Source organism: Magnolia sinica, chromosome 9 (genome assembly GCF_029962835.1).
Source record: "Magnolia sinica isolate HGM2019 chromosome 9, MsV1, whole genome shotgun sequence".
Classification (NCBI taxonomy): Eukaryota; Viridiplantae; Streptophyta; class Magnoliopsida; order Magnoliales; family Magnoliaceae; genus Magnolia; species Magnolia sinica.
In genome coordinates, this window is record NC_080581.1 from 56,852,804 (window position 1) to 56,876,759 (window position 23,956).

The window sequence follows — 23,956 nt, forward strand, 5'->3', positions numbered from 1 at the left end:
CAAATACCAATGCAACAAGAACATTAAATACCAGACAGCATTCTTCTCTTCGGTCAGTAGGGGAATTATTTATTTACAACTGTTCATAAAATTAATTTATCTGATACTCTGGCTTCACCATTGAATTTGTATCATTTTCAGTACATGGCTAGTTGCAGAAGTCGAAAATCTTGCTATAAACTAGATGTTGGTTTTATTGCATGGAAAGTTGATGCTTTCCCATGTACGTGCTTGTTCCTTATGGTTTCATGCAAAAGCATCTTTCTTTACTTTGAGTCTGTACTAGTAGTGAACAATAGTCTATATAGAGTAAAGGCAAAAAAAAGGCAAAAAAGGAAGTAAATAGCAAACAACCTCAAATTCATAGATCATTGATTTTATTTTTAAATTTTTTTTTTTCGGGTAAAAAAGGAAGTAAAGAAGGAATTAAAAAAGAAATTCGGACGGTTTCTACGAAAGTATCATGCTTCCAAGAAAGGGTAAGGACTAATGCTTGTTGGTGAAAATTAATATTCTGTAAGAAGCCAATGGAAAGAACCCTTGTTCATGCTTTAAAAAGTATGAGATAATAGTTATGGTCAATAACTGTTTTTTTTTTTTTTTCCTTTCTTTCTTGCAGGCTTCATGGGAGGCAGATGCGTGAGTCGGCCTCAAGAACGTTACAACTCAAGTTTAGTAATGACATCTCTCTTCCAATCTTCACTTTGACAGAAATTGTAGGAAAGGACCCTTCTGCCTTAACTATAGCTTTAGTTGATGCTATGACTGGGCAAGTTGTTAGCTCAGGTCCCGAATCCTCGATGAAGGTGGAAATAGTAATTCTTGAAGGAAATTTTAAAGGCGATGAAGACAACAACTGGACATTTGAGCATTTTAGAGATAATATTGTAAGAGAAGGAAAAGACAATCAGACACTTCTTACTGGGGATGTGTTTCTGACTCTGAATGAGGGAATTGGTGTAGCAAGCAAGCTGAAAATTACAGATAATTCAAGCAGGACAAAGAAACGTAAATTCAGGTTAGCTGCAAGAGTTCCAGATGGTTATTTTAATGAAATGAGAGTGAAAGAAGCAATCACTGAACCTTTCGCAGTCAAGGAGCGTCGTGGAAAATGTGAGTATATTTTATTTGTGTTAATCTTTATCACTGTTTTCTTTTATAGAAAGGTGGGGAGCACACCACTGGAAATTTATGAAAGAAATAGAGAGATATCTCTGATATTATCTCCGATATTATCGAAATATCTCTGATATTATCTTTATCTCCAACTCAGCGATACCGATAACACTGGTAGCGATACCGATAATGCTGGCAATATCAGAAATTCCAAGTATTAGCAATGTATCACTAAGTATCGCTAATGTATCAATATCACTAATGTAATCACCAATATTTTCAACTATGTAAATTCTAGGTATCGCTTGTATTGCCAATGCATCAATATCGCCAATATTTTCGACTGTAAATTCTAGGTAATGCTTGTATCATAAGTTTATCGATGATATTTCAATAGTAAATTTTTATTTCAATTTTTTTTTTTCCATGGGCACATGGTTTTATGTAGTGTTCAATTTGTCATTGATAATATCTCGATATTATTGATATCGCAACATGTGTGATATTGAGACCACAATCTTTCGTTTCTTTTCCAATTGTTAATGATTTCTCGGTGAAATATCATGTGTTGTTGATATTTTGCAATATTGATAGAAGGTTGGATGGTTAAATAACTGGATGGGATGGTTGGACTGCTTACAATAGCACATGCTTTTAAGGCCCCATTAAATGGAAACTTGTTATGTATGCATTCTTTTGGCAAATTTTTTTTTTTTTTTTTTACATATGCAAATATGTCTATTTCTACATATGCAATTTTTTTTTAAAAAAAATTTTGATTTCGATTATTAGCGATATTATCGGCGATATCGATATTGTTTCCGTATCCCTGGCTAGCGAAACTTTTAGCGATACCGATACTTCGAACACTGCCAACAGCATATAATACATTAATGATTTAGCTGACCAGTCCACCTTGGATGCTAATTATGTCATCTTCCATGAAAATAGAAAATTACAAGGATGTATTTAAACAAAGAAACTGTTTAAACACCCAAATCTTTACAACCCTTTAATTTCTCAAACCTAGAAAAATTAAAATAATCCATTAGTTATTGATTGCATCCATTTCATCCATTCATCACCTCACATAATTGTAATCATAATAGAAAAAAACCACCCCTTAAAATTATTACATATGCCCAAATTAGCCCATGATGCAATTTTGACGGACGGTGATACAGAAAATTGAATCTAGTGGATCCAATCATACAAAACCCTGACCTAGCTGAATTTGAAACTCATGTTGCTTAGAACATGCTCTTCAAATTACAAATCAATTTAAGAAAAGCTCATCATCTTAAAAAAAAAAAAAAAAAATACAGTCCAAATCAATTCAGGAAAAACGGATTCAAATGTATGAGGTCAAGAAACTAGATACCAAAGATTGTGCCTCTAAAACGGTTCTTCATGGTGTTTTAGAAAGACAAACATAAACATGATTCTTGTAATTATTCTCTTTAACCTGAATAAGGACCAACCCAATGTGTATATCTTGAATTTCTAGAACAGAATAAAAAATGAATGGCTCATATCATATACTTCAGAACAATGTAGCGAAGGACAAGATTGCTGATGTCATCTTCTTGGAATTGAAGAAGTCACTCTATGATCTATCCCCAATGAAGAACGAATGCCCAAACGAATCCAGATCCCGCCACAGGACTGCAATCTGTATCCAAGGGTTGGGAGCCACCCAAGAGATGGACCTCACTTTCATAAACTAAAACCATGAGTATTCATGGGTATCCTCATGTCAAGTGTATCATATAATTCCTCCTTATCAAAATGGTCAATCTTGTATCTACTATGGGGTTGTTCTTCATAAATTCTTCTTTGTAATGTGCATAACTTGTAAACCCAGTATCCTCTAGTAGAAGTCATCTAACAGTTGGAAGGTATAAAACCAAACCCCTGGTTTCTCTTTGCAGCATACATGAAGAAGCATCCCCCGTCATTGGATGATAAAGTATGGCGCTTGGAGAAAATTGGTAAAGAGCTTAACAATCGTCTAAAGAGTGAGAAAGTCTATACTGTAAAGGACTTTCTGATAATGCTACATACAGATACTCCAAGGTTTCAAAAAGTATGACCTCATGTCACCTTCGTTGTAACTTACACCATCCGATTATGAATATACACGCACAGATATACACATGTGCATCTACATAATTGTGTCTGTGTCAAAGTTCTGATCCATTCATCAGGTGATACCCACCAAGTTGGTCCACTTATTTAGTGGGCAGCTGTGTACAAAATTAAATGGATTACTAAACCAAAACTTTTTAGCCACCCGTTAGTTACATATGCTATGGCCCACCTGATGAGTTGGTCAGTGGTCCGCCTGATTATTGGTCATGGACATCTCCACAATGTGGCTTGCTGATGTATGGATTAGATGTTCCATATAGGCACATGCATGGGAAAAGGAAACCTCATTGTTTAGGAAAACATGTGCAGGTCTTACGCCTTGGAATGAATGACAAGAGGTGGGAAGTTATAAAGAACCATGCAGAAGAATGTAATCCTGGTAGCGAAATGTGTGTCTACTACTCCAAGGATGAACCGGGAAAGGGAGTTGTCTTCAACATTGTGGGAACAGTGATAGGGTTCCTCCTAAAAGGGCAACTCATTCCCATCAACGAATTTTCAGAAATCCAAGAGGTACAACATTCTTCTATCTTTTTCTTTCATGAAGTTTCTTTTCCATACTCAAGTGATTACTTATGATAACTAGAATCTTCAAGTTACATGGGAGAATATGGGTATAGACGTGGGATCATATGGCTCAACCTTACCAGAATATTTTACATTCAAGAACATATAGAGATCCATTGAAAACCAAGAAAGTACGAAATCAGCAAGTATTTCCATTTCTTGTGCTTGGATCCCTAAAAATAATTAACAATGGCTTTTGTTGGGATCATTCAAGCAAAAGAGGTATTTTTCATCTTTTTTCTTTCTTTATTTTCATAAAGGCTAGCTCGAAAATTTTAGAGAAATAGATTCCTTACCAACATTCAGTTTTAAAGACTACCTCTCTGCACATGTTTTATTTTATTTTTTTTTTCAAAAATCCAAAGAATAGCTTTCCTAGTACCAAATCACACTAAGCACAATTCCACCTCCTAAGTTTATAGGGGGCTAAGAGTTTGGACGCTGGCCTAAATTACACCTGAATATGCGTGGTTCTGTATTGAGGTTTTCTAATATATATCCCTAATGGCCCAACTTTTACCTTGATCAAAAGCTCTGGTGGGCTATGGCAAAAGGAAATAGATTCCTTCCTTCATTTGCCTCTCTCTTTCGTCATGGCCCACCAAAGTTTTGGATCAGGGTAAATGTAACGCCCTGAAAATCGATCAGGGGTCAAACAGGAGCCCAACTCCCGAGTTCCAACACATCACTTATGCAACATAGATAAAGATGATTAAATGTTGTCCGTATTAGTGCATTAAGCATGAGTGGGATTATACCAAATCAGCATATCATACTCCAGAGACAGATTACGCAGGTGGAAGACTGTGATAGATATGTAAAGCATATAAGTAGTTGTAAGTCCCCAGAGTATGAACTTGTCACCAGGTCAAATAGTTACATGTATAATTCTAAAATATACAAAAAAAAATGATAAAGTGTAACATCATCTATCCATATCCCTGTAGCCCCGATGCGCAACTCTAGGTCTACATAGACCCGCCAAAGAGTTGCATGTAGGAGAACTCTTCGTCGTCATCATAAAAGTCAGGCTCCGCCCTATAAGCATCGCCGTCATCTGAAACTAAAACAGGGTCTGGTTGGTGTTTTAAAACACCGTCCCAGAACGTGGGAGTGAGTGATCAACTCAGTGGAGTTATAAGACAAAGGTTAACATGTTATCAATTCAATCAAGCAGTAATGATAAAGCAATACAACAAGCATTCCTAGGTACTCTGGTTAATGCAAGGATGATATGAGTTAATGATGCATGCCCTTGCCTACACTCCCTCTGCAACATCATCTCACGATTGCGGCATGCACCCCTCTCTCTGTGCTCAACTCCAACGCCAAAGGCACATGCAAATGCGGTGCATGTACATGATTAGCCAAGTTCTTAATTAGACTTATTCATACAACAAGTTTAGGAAGCTAAGGTACCTCCCTTGTATCATTTGCCCAAACAATGATCCATCTAGGGTCATCAATCCTAGTTAATCACATACGTTAGGCAAGTTCATGTCACTACCACCAACGCCCTACCAACTGACAGTATATTTTTGAAGGCTTGTCACCAACCCGACTGGGGACCACAGCCAGGCTGCGACGAGGTAGGCTTATTAATTCATACTCAAGGTCACTCCACCAACGCCCTACCAACTGGCAGTCTATTTTCGAAGGCTCGTCACTAACCCGACTGGAGACCACAGTCAGGCTGCGCCAGTGCAGGCCGACAACTCGAATACAGTGTCTCATACCATTGTATTCGGCTCACGAGTTTGGGTTGCTTACTGGTCACTACGGGGAGGCTCATCGCCTCAGTGTAGGCCGACAGTTCGACCACGGTGTCTCATACCACCATGCCTGGCTCATGAGTCTTAGCGGATCGTAGTACGATGGTTAAGACGAGTCTTTACATTGGTAAGGGGTACCTTAGGTTCAAGCAGTAATGTTCATACATGGTAAACACACAGTGGGCAAATCGGGTTACTTGACAAGTTCCATTGGTACGAGCGTATGCTGAATTAATCAACATGGAGCGCTAACCACTGTCGACAATCATTGTACGACTCGGATTCCCCAAACGCAACAAATGTGGTGAGACTAGCTCGGCCACTCAAACAGGAATTATTATCGATTAGATGACTACGTCGTAGTCCCGATCACAGTCAAATGCTAGAAATAAGCATACATGCTGGTCATACGACATTTAACAACCAATTTCAACGTACATATCATTTGAGCATATTATTTAACACATATAACATGATATTCTACATATACATTTGCTACACAAACATACACTTGAAATTAAAGCTGCATGAAGAAAAGTACACATATAGCTAAGGTAGTTGAGAATGCTATCTCAACAACCCTCGTAATTACAAAGCATCAACCAATTACTCATGCAGGCATTTTGTCAAACACTTATACTACATATTACACATACGTGTAATATACTAGTTCCAACAGACATTAGGGCAAATCCTTTCACAAAGGAGCTGTCACTCATACAACGATCATATATTCTCAATTTACAAGCATGACAAGCACAAATCATATTTCCATAGTCATTCAGACATTTCAACAAACACATAGAACGCATTATACTCAACATAGTTTATATCTATATGTAATATATGGAAAACATCGTATCTAAGCACATGTGACAACAATCAAGTCAGTTATAAACCATTACTGACATTGAAAGCCTTGAAAACCATAACCTAAACATTTATAGTCCGCACCTTTCACCGGTAGACTCATAACGAACTCAGTTTAAACACTAAGTCCTCACCTACGGCACAACGACAACCTATAGCATGAAATAGGTTAGCTATTTCACCATTTACTCTACTTAAATCCCTAAAACAGATTAGGGTTAGGATTTCTTACTTAAGAACGGAGTCGGAATCGCCGGAATAGCGATATAGATAGGGTGGTTAAGCACGTGGAGCAATGGGATCGAATCCCAGGAACTCTCTCCCACTTTCTCTCTCACTTTCTCTCTCTTTCCTTCTCTCTTTGCTCTCTTCTCTCTTAGGGTTGCAAATTCGTATGTGAAGGGAGAGAGAGGGTTTAAGGCACTTATATAGGCCCAGAATTGATGGGAATAGCCCCAAGGCCATGGTATACTTAGGTTATAGCCAAATGATGGCCGTTTCGGTCCAACGAAGTACATCTGGAGGCCCCTTTTCTACATGCGGTCGGACTTAAGCTTCCTGACATTGGATCTAGGTCAGGCTAAGATCTCGGCCCAATCGGATCAGTGGATCGGCCGCGAGGGACCTATTTCAGTTCAACGATCACCGATACTCGATCAGGGCCACGAGTACACCGACATGTGTTGAAAATTTTCCCTGATCCGAGGGTGTGATTGGGTCAGAATCTGACAGTCTGAAACCTCAGATTTGACCTACAAGCGAATGGCTCAATTCACTTAAGTTTCAGTTCATTTTCTAACGATATTTGTGTTTCTCACACACTTCGCTTCGGGATCAAGTTGTGCATTTCTAGATACCTTTAGGACTTGATTTCTGAGATGGTGGTCAAGTCCAACAAGGCAGTCATAATCGTATAGTTTCGCAGTCATCGGACTTTCGACGCGCGGTCTAGGTTCGATACGAAATTTCAACGCGCTCCCGAGAGCAACTGGGTTCTGAGATTGATCCTAAGTTTTTACATGATATAGCGTTAACGGTTCTACTTGTTTTGGGTCTTACAGATCGTATTTAAAGTGATTAGTGCTAATTTCACAGGTAATCTAGTTTAGCACTTAATAATTTTCGTCTAATTTCTAAAGGGTTCTATCCTTAATGATCTTTGCTTGAGGTGGTACTCGGGTCTTTGTACGGATTTTTTCGGGACATTACAATCTACCCCCCTTAAAGAAAAATTTCGTCCCCGAAATTGCCTAAGGGTAATAAGGTTTTATTATTTCATTTGCTTAACTCTATTGGTTTCAGGTTTATATACGTGTTAGGGCATATAATAACTACACTAGCCTAGCTCATACTGGTCTACCCCCCTTAAAGAGTTTCTACTTTTGAGGTTTGAAAACAATTGTCCAAATCATCATTATCATGCTAAATGTTTGATGATAAAGTTTACTTAAGGGTTATATAATCTACTCTTTATGATTGGGCTAATACGGAAAGACAGTTGTGGTAGGCTCAAATCCGATATGTCAATTGTCCACCTGACCAGGGCAGACAACGTTGTATCTCTTCCTAATCCTGATGGATCCTGGTCTTCTGCTCAGTCAAAGCAGTGAGTCCTTTAGTAATCACGCAGGATTGAGAATCGAGTTTAAGCCGCGAATGCCCCGTAGGGATATGGTTCTGAAATTCTGAAATCTGATCATCCCAAGTATTTAAGGAGTATTATAATTCATTAAGAGGTTCAAGCCTCATGTTTATAAGGTTGTCCTTTGGGTCTTGTTCAATGAGAGTTCTTGTTTAACCTATGTTTAACTTAGTGGATAATAAGTTCTTCCATGGTGCTCATAGTCAAAGATTATATTAGAAGGGTTCTCAATCTCTTAAAATTATATTTGTATGCACTTTGGTTTCATTAACTTCAAGAGAGAAGGAAGAGTCAAGAGTTCTAAAATATTTCAGAAGTTTGGGGTGTTAGCAACATAAGGCCGCAGGAAAGGAAAGAAGAGGGACATCTCCTTGATGCGGTATGAACCTTGACTTTACAAGGGAATAAGAAACTTATAATACTTTACTGTAGTCCGCCTCTAACATGAGCTTACGGAGTATCAAACTATGAAACTCAAATCCTACTCGAGGGTCCTAATTTAATTGTACAAAAATAATTAAAAATATATATATCTTTACGTAATCAAATTTAATCATAGGATAATTCCTAGTATGATTACAAATAATTCCTAAAAAGACACCACATACTAAACTTTAATATGAAAAGATATGACCAGTCTATTGGTAACTCGAAGTTGTAGAAATTTTTCCGTTTCAACCTTTCTATTATTTATAACATATTTGTCACCTCTAGATACCATATTATTTTTATAATTTTTATAGTAATCCATTGTTAGGCCTATTCTTTCACATGAATTGGTTTAATACTTGGATCCTAATTGCTTTCCTTCGACGACTTCATTATTGACCTTCTAAGGAAGATCCAGCTCCTGCTTAGTGACCTAACCTTAAGTATAACCTGGATCAATTTCCTTCGATCCTGGGCCAGTGGGCTATTAGCCCACCAAGCTCCCGTCGCGCCTATGAGCAGTTAGACTATCAGGTCAATGTGCATCGTTCTGTTTCCTAAGTCTATCGGGCAATCCTTACAAGGTTTGGTAGTGTTGGAGAAGGTCCCTGTTGTAATAAGGACTCTCAACACACCCATAAGGGTAGTGTTTAACCCCAAACGCTTGACTATAGAGCATGACACTATCAAAATAATTGACCCAATGCTACTAATAGGAATACAGGTGTACCTTGACCATGGGCAGTGACCTCAAAAGTCAAAGGTGCTGCAGTTGCTAACTCAGGTGTTTCAGCTACAAGTGCATGCACATGGGCTTGTTGAGGATAATTTGGCTGCGCTGCCATAGGTCGTTGAGGTGGCCTATTCTGAGGTATAGGCGATCGGTAAAATGGTTGCGCTAGTGGTGCAGATCGTAGAGGTGGAGTCGTTATACCACGTGGTGGCTGACGGTCAATCTTCTGAGGTGGTGTGATACCATTGTCTTTCATCTTGGTAAAACAGAAGGGGTCAGTGTGTCCCCCTTTGTCGCAATATATACACCAATGTTTTGTTCCTTTGCTCGGTCGGCAGAGCCACGAGCCTGGGAGGCGAGTCTACAGGTGGCCTCTTACCTAGGACTGGCCGGTGCTGCAATTCGGGCTGAGGCCTCGGACCCATTGGTATACGTGTCTGAGAATCTGTCTCCATCTTGTTTTGCTTATAGAGATATATTGACTAGCTCAACATAGTTGGAAATGCTAGCGCAACACATCTTAGCGCGAATTTCAGGCCGCAGACCATCTGAAAAACGCCGCATTTTCATTGGCTCATCTACTAGAATCAAAGGAGCGTATCTGGCTAGCTCCGTGAATTTGTTCTCATATTCTGACACAGTCATCCCTTCCTATCGGAGGCAAAGAAACTCTTCCTCTTTCTCATGGCGGTACGTGAGGGGGAAATACTTCTCGTGGAAGCGTGTCTCGAAGGCCTCCCACGTCCTACGTAACTGACAGCAATGGTCCGAAGAATGCTATCCCACTGGAGGTTGGCCTCCTCAAACATGTGGGTGACCAACTCCACCTGCTCTGCCTCAGTGCAGTGCAGCGGCTTCAGCATCTTAGAAATGTGGTCGAGCCAATACTCGGCCTCCTCGGGTCTGTGAGTACCCGCAAAAGTAGGAGGTCGAAAGCGCCAGAATTACTCAAATAGGCCACTAGCGCTCATATTGCCCGCAGGCTGCACAAGAGGTACAGGTGGAACCACACCCATGCTCTGGGCAAAGACTCCTGCGATGGTGGTCAAAAACTGTTGTTGCTGTTGTTGCTGCTGCGTCAAGAGCATCATCTGCTCCAACCTATCAGTAAGGGGAGTCGACTGAGGCACGTACGGCGCCGAAGTAGACTGTTCTGCTCAGGAACTGGTGGTGCAACAAGTGTCGGCCCATTAGTGGGGCCAGTGGCCGGCTGAAAATCCGGCATAGTATCGTGAGTCGGGCCCAAAATGGGGTCCGTTTGGCTATCGCTTAGGGGAGGTGCCCTATCAATCGAATCGCCAAGTGTGAGACATGTCGTACTCCGTGTGGCCTTAGGTAGCATTCCCTATATACAACATAGGGTGCAACCCAGGTCAGATTCAGCATACTCACAAACTCAACTACACAGCATTCACCTTTCAGCTCAAAGAAACTCCATGCATTTCATTTAACAAAATTGTCACAGTACATGAGATACAGCATTACATAAATCATGACAGAAGATGCATGTGAGCTAATCTAAGCAAGGTTCCTTACATTAAAACCTACAAACTGCTCTACCACCTTACTAAGCCTATCAGGGCTATACATGGAAACAAGCAAACAGGCAACAAAGCAAACTAAAAGATGACTACATGTATGGCTAGTCGTCCGAATCTGGCGACGGTGGAGGTGCATCCTTGTCCTGCACATAGCAAAGGATAGCCCTCAGGGTGCGAGACACCTTCTTGAATTTTCATTTCATGAAGGCCTCGTTCTCTTCAAGCTTCTGCTTCACTTCGGCCCGAATCTCCTGGATCTCCTGTCTCAGGGCGACTTGGCCCTCCTCGAGTTGAGCCAAGCGGGCTTCCATGGCAGCCCGATCATTGTCACACACCTGCGTAGTAGGAGGAGAGCCCTCATCAGTGTCCTGGGCCTCCTCTTCTTCTTCCTGCTCTCCTTCTTCCCTTATCTCATCTCCTTCTTCATCACTCTCCTCTTCTTCGCTCTCTGTCTCATCCTCACTCTCGTCGAGTCGGGCTTGACGCTGTCATGGCCCATTCTCCATATTGTTGAGAGTAGTGTCGTTGATGAAATGGATCAGTACAGGAACTTCTGCGCCAAGTCTGTAGCCGAATTCACGTACAAGCTTGCATATGAGTTGGCCGAATGGGAGTGAAATGGTCGTCCTAGTAGAGCGTGCGGTCAGAATTATCTATCGTAGTACATACGTAGGCACGCACAGCTTCTCTCCCTACCCAACATGGTACAGAAAGTCTACCATCAGGTGCCTGCATTCGCTGCGATTGCTCCACTTGGGGTACACATTGTACGTGAAGATGTGGTGGAGCAGGCGGAAGTCGTCGGTCATATTGAACGCTAGGAGGCTCTTGTTTGGATTCCAGTGGGCCAGTTGGCCACAAAGGAATCACGTAGGACGATCCCTTTCACGTGCACTCCGAAGACTCTTCTCACTAGCAACTGGGTTTTGAGATTGATCCTAAGTTTTTACGTGATATACAAGGTGTCCCATATCAGTATCGGTTGGCGTAACGGTGCCCTCCGAAACCGATACGGATACGGGGGCGTAACGGTCCGTAACGGCGCAAATTTTTTTTTTTGCCAAAACAATATGAAAAAATATGGATTAAATCCAGAATATTCTAAGCATTCCAAATATACATTCATTTATAAATTGGAACATGTTTATGGTGGTGTAACGGTCCACTCTTTGGTGAGAAGTTGTATCGGACTGTCTGATTAATTTTTTAACCAGGTAACTTGAATTTGACTACAAAATTCATATATTTAATTTTTTAAATATGTAATTTATATACTTAACATCTTGATATCATTTCTCCCAATAGTTCTTTAAAAAAATTAAATTAAATTCAGGTAGATGGCGTTGCCAATTTGGGGCTGACTTGGAGGACCAATTTATTCTCCAAATCAGCCTCAAATTCATGCCATTTATTGTCATTATCCCACTTATAAATTGGTGGACATTTATTGGATAGTGAATCATAAAAAATTAAAAAAAAAAATCAAAAGGCCCTATTTTAAAAAATAAAAGTTCACAAATTAACAATTAAAACTATTCAAATAATTTGATTTTGGCATTGTGAGTTAGCAATTGCAGTCCATAATTTAATTGTCAAATTTCAAGTTAATATATGTCTCGTGTACAATTTTTTAAGGTTTGAATTAGGAGGGACTCGAATGTAAAGTGCAGCACACGTGTCAAAGTTTTTTGGGCCTCACCCGTGATGAATGTGTTATATCTACACCATTCATCCATTTTGCCAAATAATTTTAGGGCATGAGCCCAAAAATGAGGCATATCCAAAGCTCGGGTGGATTGCACCGTAAGAAACAATAATAATTAAACGTTCACCATTAAAAATTTATTGAGGGCTAGAAAAGTTTTAGATCAAGCTGACATGGGTGTTTTCCCTTCATCCACGTCAATGTGACCCAATTAACAGGTTAGATTGAAAATAAACATTACAGTGGACTTTAGGAAATTTTTAATGGTGAGCATTCTATAACCACTATTTCCTATGGTGTGGTCCACCTGAGATTTGGATATTACTAATTTTTTGAATCCCGACTTAAAATGACGTTGCAAAATGGATGGACGATATGGATAAAATATATACATTATGGTGAGGCCCACTCGGGTCTGATATGATTGGATGGAAAATAAACGTTACGTGCGCCCTAGAAATTATTTAACCGTGAAAATCATTATCCCTGCTGCTATTTTTGGTGTGGTCCAGATGATCTCTGGATATAATTCATTTTTTGGCTGGTGCTCTAAAATGATCTCTGAAAATAGGTGAACGGTGTAGATGTAATAAATACATCACCGTGGAGCCCATATAACTTTGATCTCCTTTGAACCGTTCGTACAACTCGGAGCTCGAGGAGTGTCAGTGCTCGTCTTTGCGTGACACGTACTACAGCAGTCAGCTGCTGCAAATTAAAAAAAAAAACGGAGAGAGAGGCAAACGAAAAGAAAAAAAGAGGGAAAGAAAGAAAAGCAAAAAAGAGGGAAACGAGAAAGAAGAGATTGAGAGAGAGAGAGAGAGTGAGAGAGAGAGAGAGGAAGAAGAACAGGAAGAAGCCACAGCTGCAGCCGGGCGCAGCCGCAGCCGCAGCTGCTCGAGAAGAAGAAGAAGAAGAAGAAGAAAAGAAAGGAAAAAAAGGTAAGTTTTTTTTTTGTTTTTTGTTTTTTTTTTTTTCAAGGACCGTAACAGCCGTTATGGCCCGTAACGGCCGTTACGGTCACAGAATTCCATAACGACTGTTTCGACCCCATATCGCGTAACGGGTCCCACCGTTACCATTACGTATCGCCGTTACGGCCGATACGTAACCGATTTGGGATACCCTGGTGATATAGCGTTAACGGTTCTACTCGTTTTGGGTCCTACAGATCGTATTTAAAGTGATTAGTGCTAATTTCACAAGTAATCTAGTTTAGCACTAAATAATTTTCGTCTAATTTCTAAAGGGTTCGATCCTTAGTGATCTCTGCCTGAGGTGGTACTCAGGTCTTTGTACAGATTTTTCCGGGACGTTACAATTTACCCCCCTTAAAGAAAAATTTCATCTCCGAAATTGTCTAAGGGTAATAAGTAAGGTTTTATTATTTCATTTGTTTAGCTCTGTTGGTGTCAGGTTTATTTACGTGTTAGGGCATATAATAACTACACTAGCCTAGCTCATACTGGTCTACCCCCCTTAAAGAGTTTCTACCTTTGAGGTTTGAAAAAAAATGTTCAAATCTTCATTATCGTGCAAAATGTTTGAAGATAAAGTTTACGTAAGGATAGTATAATCTACTCTTTATGATTGGACTAATACGGAAAGACGGTTGTGGTAGGCTCAAATCCTACACTAAACATGTAACAATTGCAAGAGTCACTAAACAAGTTGTCTCAGAAGTCGGAGTCTTTGATTAAGCGCTTGGAATGGACCAATGCTTTGAACAACTTGATGTACGCATTACCCGATTAAAGACTATCGTCAGGACAAACCCCACCATTGGGGTAGATGTCCAATCTCAGCCAGGTGGCCTAGAGGATAGACCAATGAATGGAGTTAGTTAAGGAATCAATTATGAGTGTGCACCCATGCACCCACCCCATGAGAGACATCAAGACCACTATTTTGAGGGGTACAACGTGTGTGGCCTTGTGGCTGGAGAGAGTGCACCAGAGGCTAGTGTAGAGTTACCCATTGAGGCCATTCCAGTAATAGATGAGTTACGTGATATCTTTCCTGATGATCTACCGGATGAGTCTCCCCCTACGAGAGATATAAAATACACCAGAACATGGGACACCGTAATACCTATAGCCGAGTTTGCGTTTAATAGTTCTGTCGATAGGTTCACAGGTCTCAGTCCTTATGAAGTTGTTACTGGTTATAAACCTAGGAAACCTATTGATCTTGTCCCTATGTCACCGTCCCATAGGTCGTCAGAGCCTGCAGAGTCTTTTGCACATTACATTCATTCATGGCATCAAGAAATCAGGCAGAAGATCATGACTAGTAATGAACATTACAGACTTTTTGTAGACCAACATAAATGTTTCAAGGAATTAAATGTAACGGACTGTCATGATCCGCATCAGGTTAGAGCGGTACCCTCACGGAGCCGTTCGTAAGTTACACGCGCTTAGCGCTGGACCTTTCAAAATTATAAAACGAAACGGTCTCAATGTATATGAGGTAGATCTTCTATCTTCCATGGGAATTAGTTTCACATTCGATGTTGAGGATCTAGTTACTTTTCAGGGGACCACTGATACTTTGTCCGGCCCTTCGCCCACCCATCCTGATTCCCCAGATTTATCCGTTGATTCATGGCCCCCTCCCAACCCATTTTCCCAACTTTTACGTCTCATACCTACCCGTCCCAACCCATTTTCCCAGCCTCTACCTCCCACACCTACCCGTCCTGACCCATTTTTCCAGCCTCTACCTCCCATACCTACTCTTTCTGACATTTCTTCTTAGCCTCTGCCTCCCATACTTAACCTTCACACACCTAGAGAGGAAATAGAAGATATCCTAGACCATTAGATAGTTTCAACGTCGGACGGTGGGTTTCAGAAGTACCTAATCAAGTGGAAGTCAGTCCAGCTTCAACCAATACGTGGCTCGCTGAGGAGGAGCTTCAGAGACTTGATCCTTACATCTCGGAGCGGTTCAGGAGTTTTATTTCGTCAGTGGCGAAGTCTTCGCAACCGGGGAGAAATGATGGGGATATCCCACGTACGTCGTCCACACGTGCACGCACACCACCCCCCTACGCTCGTACGCAAAAAGGAGGGCCCCACCGTTGATCCGAATTGATGACGACGTCTAGGGAGGGCCTCCTAGCAAGAAGATGAAGTTTTGATTCAAAAGAGTGAGCCCGGTAGTTAAGAAAAGCCCATCATGGGATCTCATGATCGTGGTCGGCCTACTAGTCAGATTGATTTCATATTTTAGGTTTTGCTTACTAATATTATTTAGGACATCATGGACGCTTTAGATTTCTTTGATTAGTTTTTATTTTAGTTTACTTCATCGTCAAGTAATAGGTTGCGCACATGGCGCGAGTTTTGAGGTATGGGATTTTTTTATAAATAGGCACCCCTTGTAGTTTTTTCATTCATTGAAGATTAATAAAAATTCTGCGTTTTCCTACTCTCTGAGTTATGAAATTTAATTGGGTGTGAAGCCCTCCCTTCATCGAAGAGTTAACTACCGTGGTGCCAAGCCACATCTATCCCGATTCGCCCCCATCCATCGCCATTTCTACTACCCATCTTCTACCATCCATTCTTCTCACCTTACCCCATCATCTACACTTCAAATCAATTATCTATTGCAGCAATTCTCCTCCCCACATCAGAATTTCAGAATCTAGCCCTACAGGAGGGCTGAAACTTCGGCGGAGCACCACACACTAACCGTACATCGGATCGAGCTGAGATTTGGGAGTTTTGGAGTCAACTCCTGGCCGACCATGGCTAAGGTAGCCTTCTTCTAAATAGTGGGCCCCACACACGTGCGGCCGTGATCACATGCACATGCGTCTGGGCCATTGTTGTTGTCCACACGTGCGGTACTTCTCTGGTTTCTCTCTCTCCTCTCTGTCACTCCGCTTTCACCCAAAATCCCTAAACTTAACCCTAAATAACTCAAATTTCCAATTTTATGCTCATTTTCTCACTCTAGGGTTCCCTGAATTGGAATTTCTGAATCCCTTGGATTAGGGGCTGATTACCATGCATGTGTGGATGATTATTTCTTATCTTTGAGTATCTTTTGGTTCATAATTTTTATTGATCCAGCCCTATCATGTGTAGGCCTGGACTCGCATAGATTCCCCTTAATTGAATGTTTGGACTTTCATATGGGATATGGAATTTGTGTAATTGTTTATGAACTAACGTGATCTTAAGTCTGAAATCTTGCACATTTCATGTCCTGCATCAAATTTGGTATCAGAGCCTTGAGTTCTTGTAGGGAAATTCATTACATGTTTAGGGTTTGGTTGTTTATGTCCATTACACATCAATTCTCATCATATATGGATGTTTAGAGGTCCATAAACCCTGACATGAGCTGCTGAAATTTTCTGTTATCCTCGTATTTGAATTATTTTAGAAATTAACTTAGTTTTCTATTTCTAGGTTTAGAAACTTTCCTTTTCTGTTTTTTAGCAACTAATTTTTTAGAAACTTTCTTAATCTGTTTTTAGAAACTAATTTCCTTTCCTTTTTCTTTTTTAGAAACTAGTTTACTTTCCTTTTTCTTTTTTAGAAACGAACTTACTTTTTATTTTTAGAAACTTTCCTTTTTCTTTTTCTTTAGAAACTAGGTTGTTTTTTTTAGAAACTTTTCTAATTTGTTTTTTTTTTAGAAGCTTTCCTAATATGCTTCTTTAGAAACTTCCCTAATATGTTATTAGAAACTTTCCTTTTTCATTTTTAGAAACTAGGTTACTTTTCTTCAGAAACTTTCCTAATTTAATTTTTTAGAAACTTTCCTAATTTGTTTTTTTTAGAAACTTTTCTAATTTGTTTTTCTTAGAAACTTTTCTTTTTCGTTTTTAGAAACTAGGTTGCTTTTTTTTAGAAACTTTCCTAACCTGTTTTAAAAACTTTCCTTTTTCGTTTTTAGAAACTAGGTTGTTTTTTTAAAAAATAAAAATAAAAAATAAAAAAAATAAAAATTCTTATATTTTGACAACTATATTGCTGAATTTTGGTTGGCACCCTACACTAAACATGGAACAATTGCAAGAGTCACTAAACAAGTTGTCTCAGAAGTTGGAGTCTTTGATTAAGCGCTTGAAAATGGACCAATGCTTTGAACAGCTTGATGTACGCATTACCCGACTAAAGACCATTGCTAGGACAAACCCTACCATTGGGGTAGATGTCCAATCTTAGGCAGGTGGCCTGGATGATAGACCAATGAATGGAGTTGGTCAAGAAATCAATTATGGGTATGCACCCGTGCACCCACCCCATAAAAGACATCAAGACCACTATTTTGAGGGGTACAACATGTGCGGCCTTGTGGCTAGAGAGACTACACCAGAGGCTAGTGTAGAGTTACTGAGGCTATTCCGTTAATAGATGAGTTACGTGATATCCTTCATGATGATCTACCGGATGAGTCTCCCCTTAGGAGGGATATAGAGCACACCAGAACATGGGACACCGTAATACCTATAGCCGAGTTTGCGTTTAATAGTTCGGTCGATAGGTCCACAGGTCTCAGTCCTTATTAAGTCGTAACTGGTTATAAACCTGGGAAACCTATTGATCTTGTCCCTGTGTCACTATCCCATAGGCCGTCAGAGCCTGCGGAGTCTTTTGCACATCACATTCATTCATGGCATTAAGAAATCAGGCAGAAGATCATGACTAGTAATGAACATTACTCACTTTCTACAGACCAACATTAATGTTTCAAGGATTCAATGTAAGGGACTCTGTCATGATTCGTATCAGGTCAGAGCGGTACCCTCAGGGAGCCGTTCGTAAGTTACACGCGCATAGCGCTGGACCCTTCAAAATTATAAAACGAAACGATCTCAATGTGTATGAGGTAGATCTTCCATCTTCCATGAGAATTAGTTTCACATTCGATGTTGAGGATCTAATTACTTTTCAGGAGACCACTAATACTTTGTCCGGCCCTTTGCCCGCCCATCTTGATTCCCCATATTTATCCCTTGAACCATGGCCCCTTCCTAACCCATTTTCCCAGCTTCTACCTCCCATACCCATTCTTTCTGACCTGTCTTCTCAGCCTCTACCTCCCATACCTACCATTCCCAACCTCTACATCCCATACTTACCTGTCCCAACTCATTTTCCCAGCCTCTACCTCCTATACCTACCCGTCCCGACCCATTTTTCCAGCCTCTACCTCCCATACCTACTCTTCCTGATATTTCTTCTTAGCCTCTGCCTCCCATACCTAACCTTCACACAACCAGAGAGGAAATAGAAGATATCGTGGACCATCAGATAGTTTCAACATCAGATGGTGGGTTTCAGAAGTACCTAGTCAAGTGGAAATTACGTCCAGCTTCAACCAATACGTGGCTCGCTTGGGAGGAGCTTCAGAGACTCGATCCTTACATCTCGGAGCGGTTCAGGACTTTTATTTCACCAGTGGCGAAATCTTCGCAGCCGGGGAGAATTGATGGGGACATCCCGCGCACACCGTCCACACATGCACGCACACCACCCCGCTATGCTCGTACTCCAGAAGGAGGGCCCACCGTAGATCTGGAACGATGACGACGTCCAGGGAGGGCCTCCTAACTAGAAGATGAAGTTTTAATTCAAAAGAGTGAGCTTGTTAGTCAAGAAAAGTCTATCATGGGATCTCATGATCGTGGCCGGCACACTAGTTAAATTAATTTTATATTTTAGGTTTTGCTTATAATGTTATTTAGAACATCATTGACGCTTTAGATTTCTTTAATTAGTTTTTATTTTAGTTTACTTTATCGCCAAGTAATAGGTTGCGCACATGGCGCGGGTTTTGAGGTATATTGTTTTCTTATAAATAGGCACCCCTTGTAGCTTCTTTCATTCATTGAAGATTAATAAAAATTCTGCGTTTTCCTACTCTCTGAGTTGTGAAGCCTAATTAGGTATGAAGCCCTCCCTTCATCGAAAGGTTAACTACCGTGGTGCGAAGCCACATCTATCCCAATTTGCCCCCATCCATCGCCATCTCTACTACCCATCTTCTACCATCCCTTCTTCTCACCTTACCCCATCATCTACACTTCAAATCAATCATCTATTGCAACAATTCTCCTCCCCACATCAGAATTTCAGAATCTGGCCTTACAGGATGGATGAAACTTCGGCGGAGTACCACGCACAAACCGTACATCGGATCGAGCTGAGATTTGGGGGTTTTGGAGTCCATCCCTGGTCGACCATGGCCAAGGTAGCCTTTTTCTAAATAGTGGGCCCCACACACGTGCGGTCGTGATCACATGCACGTCTGTCTGGGCCATTGTTGTTGTCCACGCGTGCAGTACTTCTTTGGTTCGTCTCTCCTCTCTTTCACTCCGGTTTAACCCAAAATCCCTAAATTACTCAAATCTCCAATTTTATGCTCCTTTTCTCATTCTAGGGTTCCCCAAATTGGAATTTCTGAATCCCTTGAATTAGGGACTGATTACTACGCATGTGTGGATGATTATTTCTTATCTTTGAGTATCGTTTTGTTCATAATTTTTGTTGATCCAGCCCTATCATGTGTAGGCCTGGACTCGCATAAATTTCCCTTCATTGAATGTTTGGACTTTCATGTGGGATATGGAATTTGTGTAATTGTTTATGAACTAACGTGATCTTAAGCCTGAAATCTAGCACATCATATCTAAATTTCATGTCCTGCTTCAAATTTGGTATCAGAGCCTCGGGTTCTTGTAGGGGAATTTATTACATGTTTAGGGTTTGGTTGTTTATGTCCATTACACATCAATTCTCATCATATATGGATGTTTAGAGGTCCATAAACCCTGACATAAGCTGCTGAAATTTTCTGTTATCCCCTTATTTGAATTATTTTAGAAATTAACCTAGCTTTCTATTTATATGTTTAGAAACTTTCCTTTTCTGTTTTTTGGAAACTATTTTTTTTGAAACTTTCTTAATCTGTTTTTAGAAGCTAATTTCCTTTCCTTTTTCTTTTTTATAAACTAGTTTACTTTCCTTTTTCTTTTTTAGAAACTTACTTTCTATTTTTTAGAAACTTTCCTTTTTCTTTTTCTTTACAAACTAGGTTGTTTTTTTTAGAAACTTTCCTAATTTGTTTTTTTTAGAAACTTTCCTAATTTGTTTCTTTAGAAACTTTCCTAATTTGTTTTTTTTAGAAAGTTTCCTAATTTGTTTTTTTAGAAACTTTCCTTATTTGTTTTTCTTAAAAACTTTCCTTTTTCGCTTTTAGAAACTAGGTTGCATATATATATATATATATATATATAGATAAAGAGAGAGAGAGAGAAACTTTCCTTTTTCGTTTTTAGAAACTAGGTTGTTTCTAAAATAAATAAATAAATAATTCTTATATTTTGACAACTATATTGCTGAATTTTGGTTGGCACCCTACACTAAACATGGAACAATTGCAAGAGTCACTAAACAAGTTGTCTCAGAAGTTGGAGTCTTTGATTAAGCGCTTGGAAATGGACCAATGCTTTGAACAGCTTGATGTACGCATTACCCGACTAAAGACCATCGCCAGGACAAACCCCACCATTGGGGTAGATGTCCAATCTCAGGCAGGTGGCCTGGAGGATAGACCAATGAATGGAGTTGGTCAGGGAATCAATTATGAGTGTGCACCTGTGCACCCACCCCATCAGAGACATCAAGACCACTATTTTAAGGGGTACAACATGTGCGGCCTTGTGGCTGGAGAGAGTGCACCAGAGGCTACTGTAGAGTTACCCACTGAGGTCATTCCGGTAATGGATGAGTTACGTGATATCTTTCCTAATGTTCTACCGGATGAGTCTCCCCCTAGGAGGGATATAGAGCACACCAGAACATGAGACACCGTAATACCTATAGCCGAGTTTGCGTTTAATAATTCCGTCGATAGGTCCACAAGTCTCAGTCCTTATGAAGTCGTTACTAGTTATAAACCTGGGAAACCTATTGATCTTGTCCCGATGTCACTGTCCCATAAGTCGTCAGAGCCTGCGGAGTCGTTTGCACATCACAACCATTCATGGCATCAAGAAATCAGGCAGAAGATCATGACTAGTATTGAACATTACTCACTTTCTACAGACCAACATAAATGTTTCAAGGAATTCAATGTAAGGGACTCTGTCATGATCCGCATCAGGTCAGAGCGGTACCCTTAGGGAGTCGTTCGTAAGTTACACGCGTTAGCACTAGACCCTTCAAAATTATAAAACGAAACGGTCTCAATGTGTATGAGGTAGATCTTCCATCTTCCATGGGAATTAGTTTCACATTCGATGTTGAAGATCTAGTTACTTTTCAGGAGACCACTGATACTTTGTCCGGCCCTTCGCCCACCCATCCTGATTCCCCATATTTATCCCTTGAACCATGACCCCTTCCTGAACCATTTTCCCAGCCTCTACCTCCCAGACCCATTCTTCCTGACCTTTCTTCCCAGCCTCTACCTCCCATACCTACCATTTCCGACCCATTTTTCCAGCCACTATATCCCATACATACCCGTCCCGACCCATTTTACCAGCCTCTACCTCCCATACCTACCCGTACCGACTCATTTTCCCAGCCTCTACCTCCCATACCTACTCTTCCTGACATTTCTTCTAAGCCTCTGCCTCCCATACCTAACCTTCACACACCCAGAGAGGAAATAGAAGATATCCTGGACCATCAGATTGTTTCAACATCGGACGGTGGGTTTCAGAAGTACCTGGTCAAGTGAAAGTCACGTCCAGCTTCAACCAATACGTGGCTCGCTGAAGAAGAGCTTTAGAGACTTGATCCTTACATCTCGGAGCGGTTCAGGAGTTTTATTTCGCCAGTAGCGAAATCTTCGCAGCTGGGGAGAATTGATGGGGACATCCCGCGCACACCTTCTACACGTGCAAGCACACCACCCCCTATGCTCGTACCCCAGAAGGAGGGCTCCACCGTCGATCTGGATCGATGACGTCGTCCAGGGAGGACCTCCTACCTAGAAGATGAAGTTTTGATTCAAAAGAGTGGGCCCGTTAGTCAAGAAAAGCCCGTCATGGGATCTTATGATCGTGACCGGCCCACCAGTCAAATTGATTTCATATTTTAGGTTTTACTTATTAATGTTATTTAGAACATCATGAACACTTTAGAATTCTTTGATTAGTTTTTATTTTAGTTTAATTCATCGCCAAGTAATAGGTTGTGCACATGGCGCGAGTTTTAAGGTATAGGGTTTTCTTATAAATAGACACCCCTTGTAGCTTTTTTCATTCATTGAAGATTAATAAAAATTCTGCATTTTCCTACTCTCTGAGTTGTGAAGCCTAATTGGGTATGAAGCCCTCCCTTCATCAAAGGGTTAACTACCGTGGTGCGAAGCCACGTCTATCCCGATTCGCCCTTATCCATCATCATCTCTACTACCCATCTTCTACCATCCTTTCTTCTCACCTTACCCCATCATCTACGCTTCAAATCAATCATCTATTGCAGCAATTCTCCTCCCCACATCAGAATTTCAGAATCTAGCCCTACAGGAGGGCTAAAATTTCGTCGAAGCACCACGCACTAACCGTACATCGGATCGAGCTAAGATTTGGAGGTTTTGGAGTCCATCCCTAGCAAACCAGGGCTAAGGTGGCCTTTTTCTGAATAGTGGGCCCCACACACGTGCGGTCGTGATCACACGCACGTGCGTCTGAGCTATTGTTGTTGTCCACGCGTGCGGTACTTCTCTGGTTCGTCTCTCTCCTCTCTTTCACTCTGCTTTCACCCAAAATCCCTAAACCTAACCCTAAATTACTCAAATCTCCAATTTTATGCTCCTTTTCTCACTCTAGGGTTCCCCGAATTGGAATTTCTGAATCTCTTGGATTAGGGACTGATTACTATGCATGTGTGGATGATTATTTCTTATCTTCGAGTATCATTTGGTTCATAATTTTTATTGATCCAGCCCTATCATGTGTAGGCTTGGACTCGCATAGATTCCCCTTAATTGAATGTTTGGACTTTCATGTGGGATATGGAATTTGTGTAATTGTTTATGAACTAACGTGATCTTAAGCCTGAAATCTTGCACATCATATCTAAATTTCATGTCCTGCATCAAATTTGGTATCAGAGCCTCGGATTCTTGTAAGGGAATTAATTACATGTTTAGGGTTTGGTTGTTTATGTCCATTACACATCAATTCTCATCATATATGGATGTTTAGAGATCCATAAACCCTGACATAAGCTGCTGAAATTTTTTGTTATCCCCTTATTTGAATTATTTTAGAAATTAACGTAGCTCTATTTCTAGGTTTTGAAACTTTCCTTTTCTTTTTTTTAGAAACTTTCTTATTCTGTTTTTAGAAACTAATTTCCTTTCCTTTTTCTTTTTTAGAAACTAGTTTACTTTCCTTTTTCTTTTTTAAAAACTTACTTTCTATTTTTAGAAACTTTCCCTTTTTTT

The 23,956-nt window shown here is 40.4% G+C and overlaps 1 protein-coding gene across 1 annotated transcript in view; it reads left to right on the forward strand.

Moving 5' to 3' along the window:
- The first annotated feature begins 419 nt into the window (after positions 1-419).
- The window catches only part of LOC131255002 (calmodulin-binding protein 60 A-like), a 32,701-nt gene continuing 9,164 nt past the window's right edge, over positions 420-23,956 (forward strand). The window contains exons 1-4 of the mRNA XM_058255703.1: positions 420-479; positions 620-1,113; positions 3,048-3,202; positions 3,577-3,780. Of these exons, the coding sequence (XP_058111686.1) occupies positions 636-1,113; positions 3,048-3,202; positions 3,577-3,780 (837 nt within the window). The 5' untranslated portion in view covers positions 420-479; positions 620-635. The remainder of the gene's footprint in view (positions 480-619; positions 1,114-3,047; positions 3,203-3,576; positions 3,781-23,956) is intronic.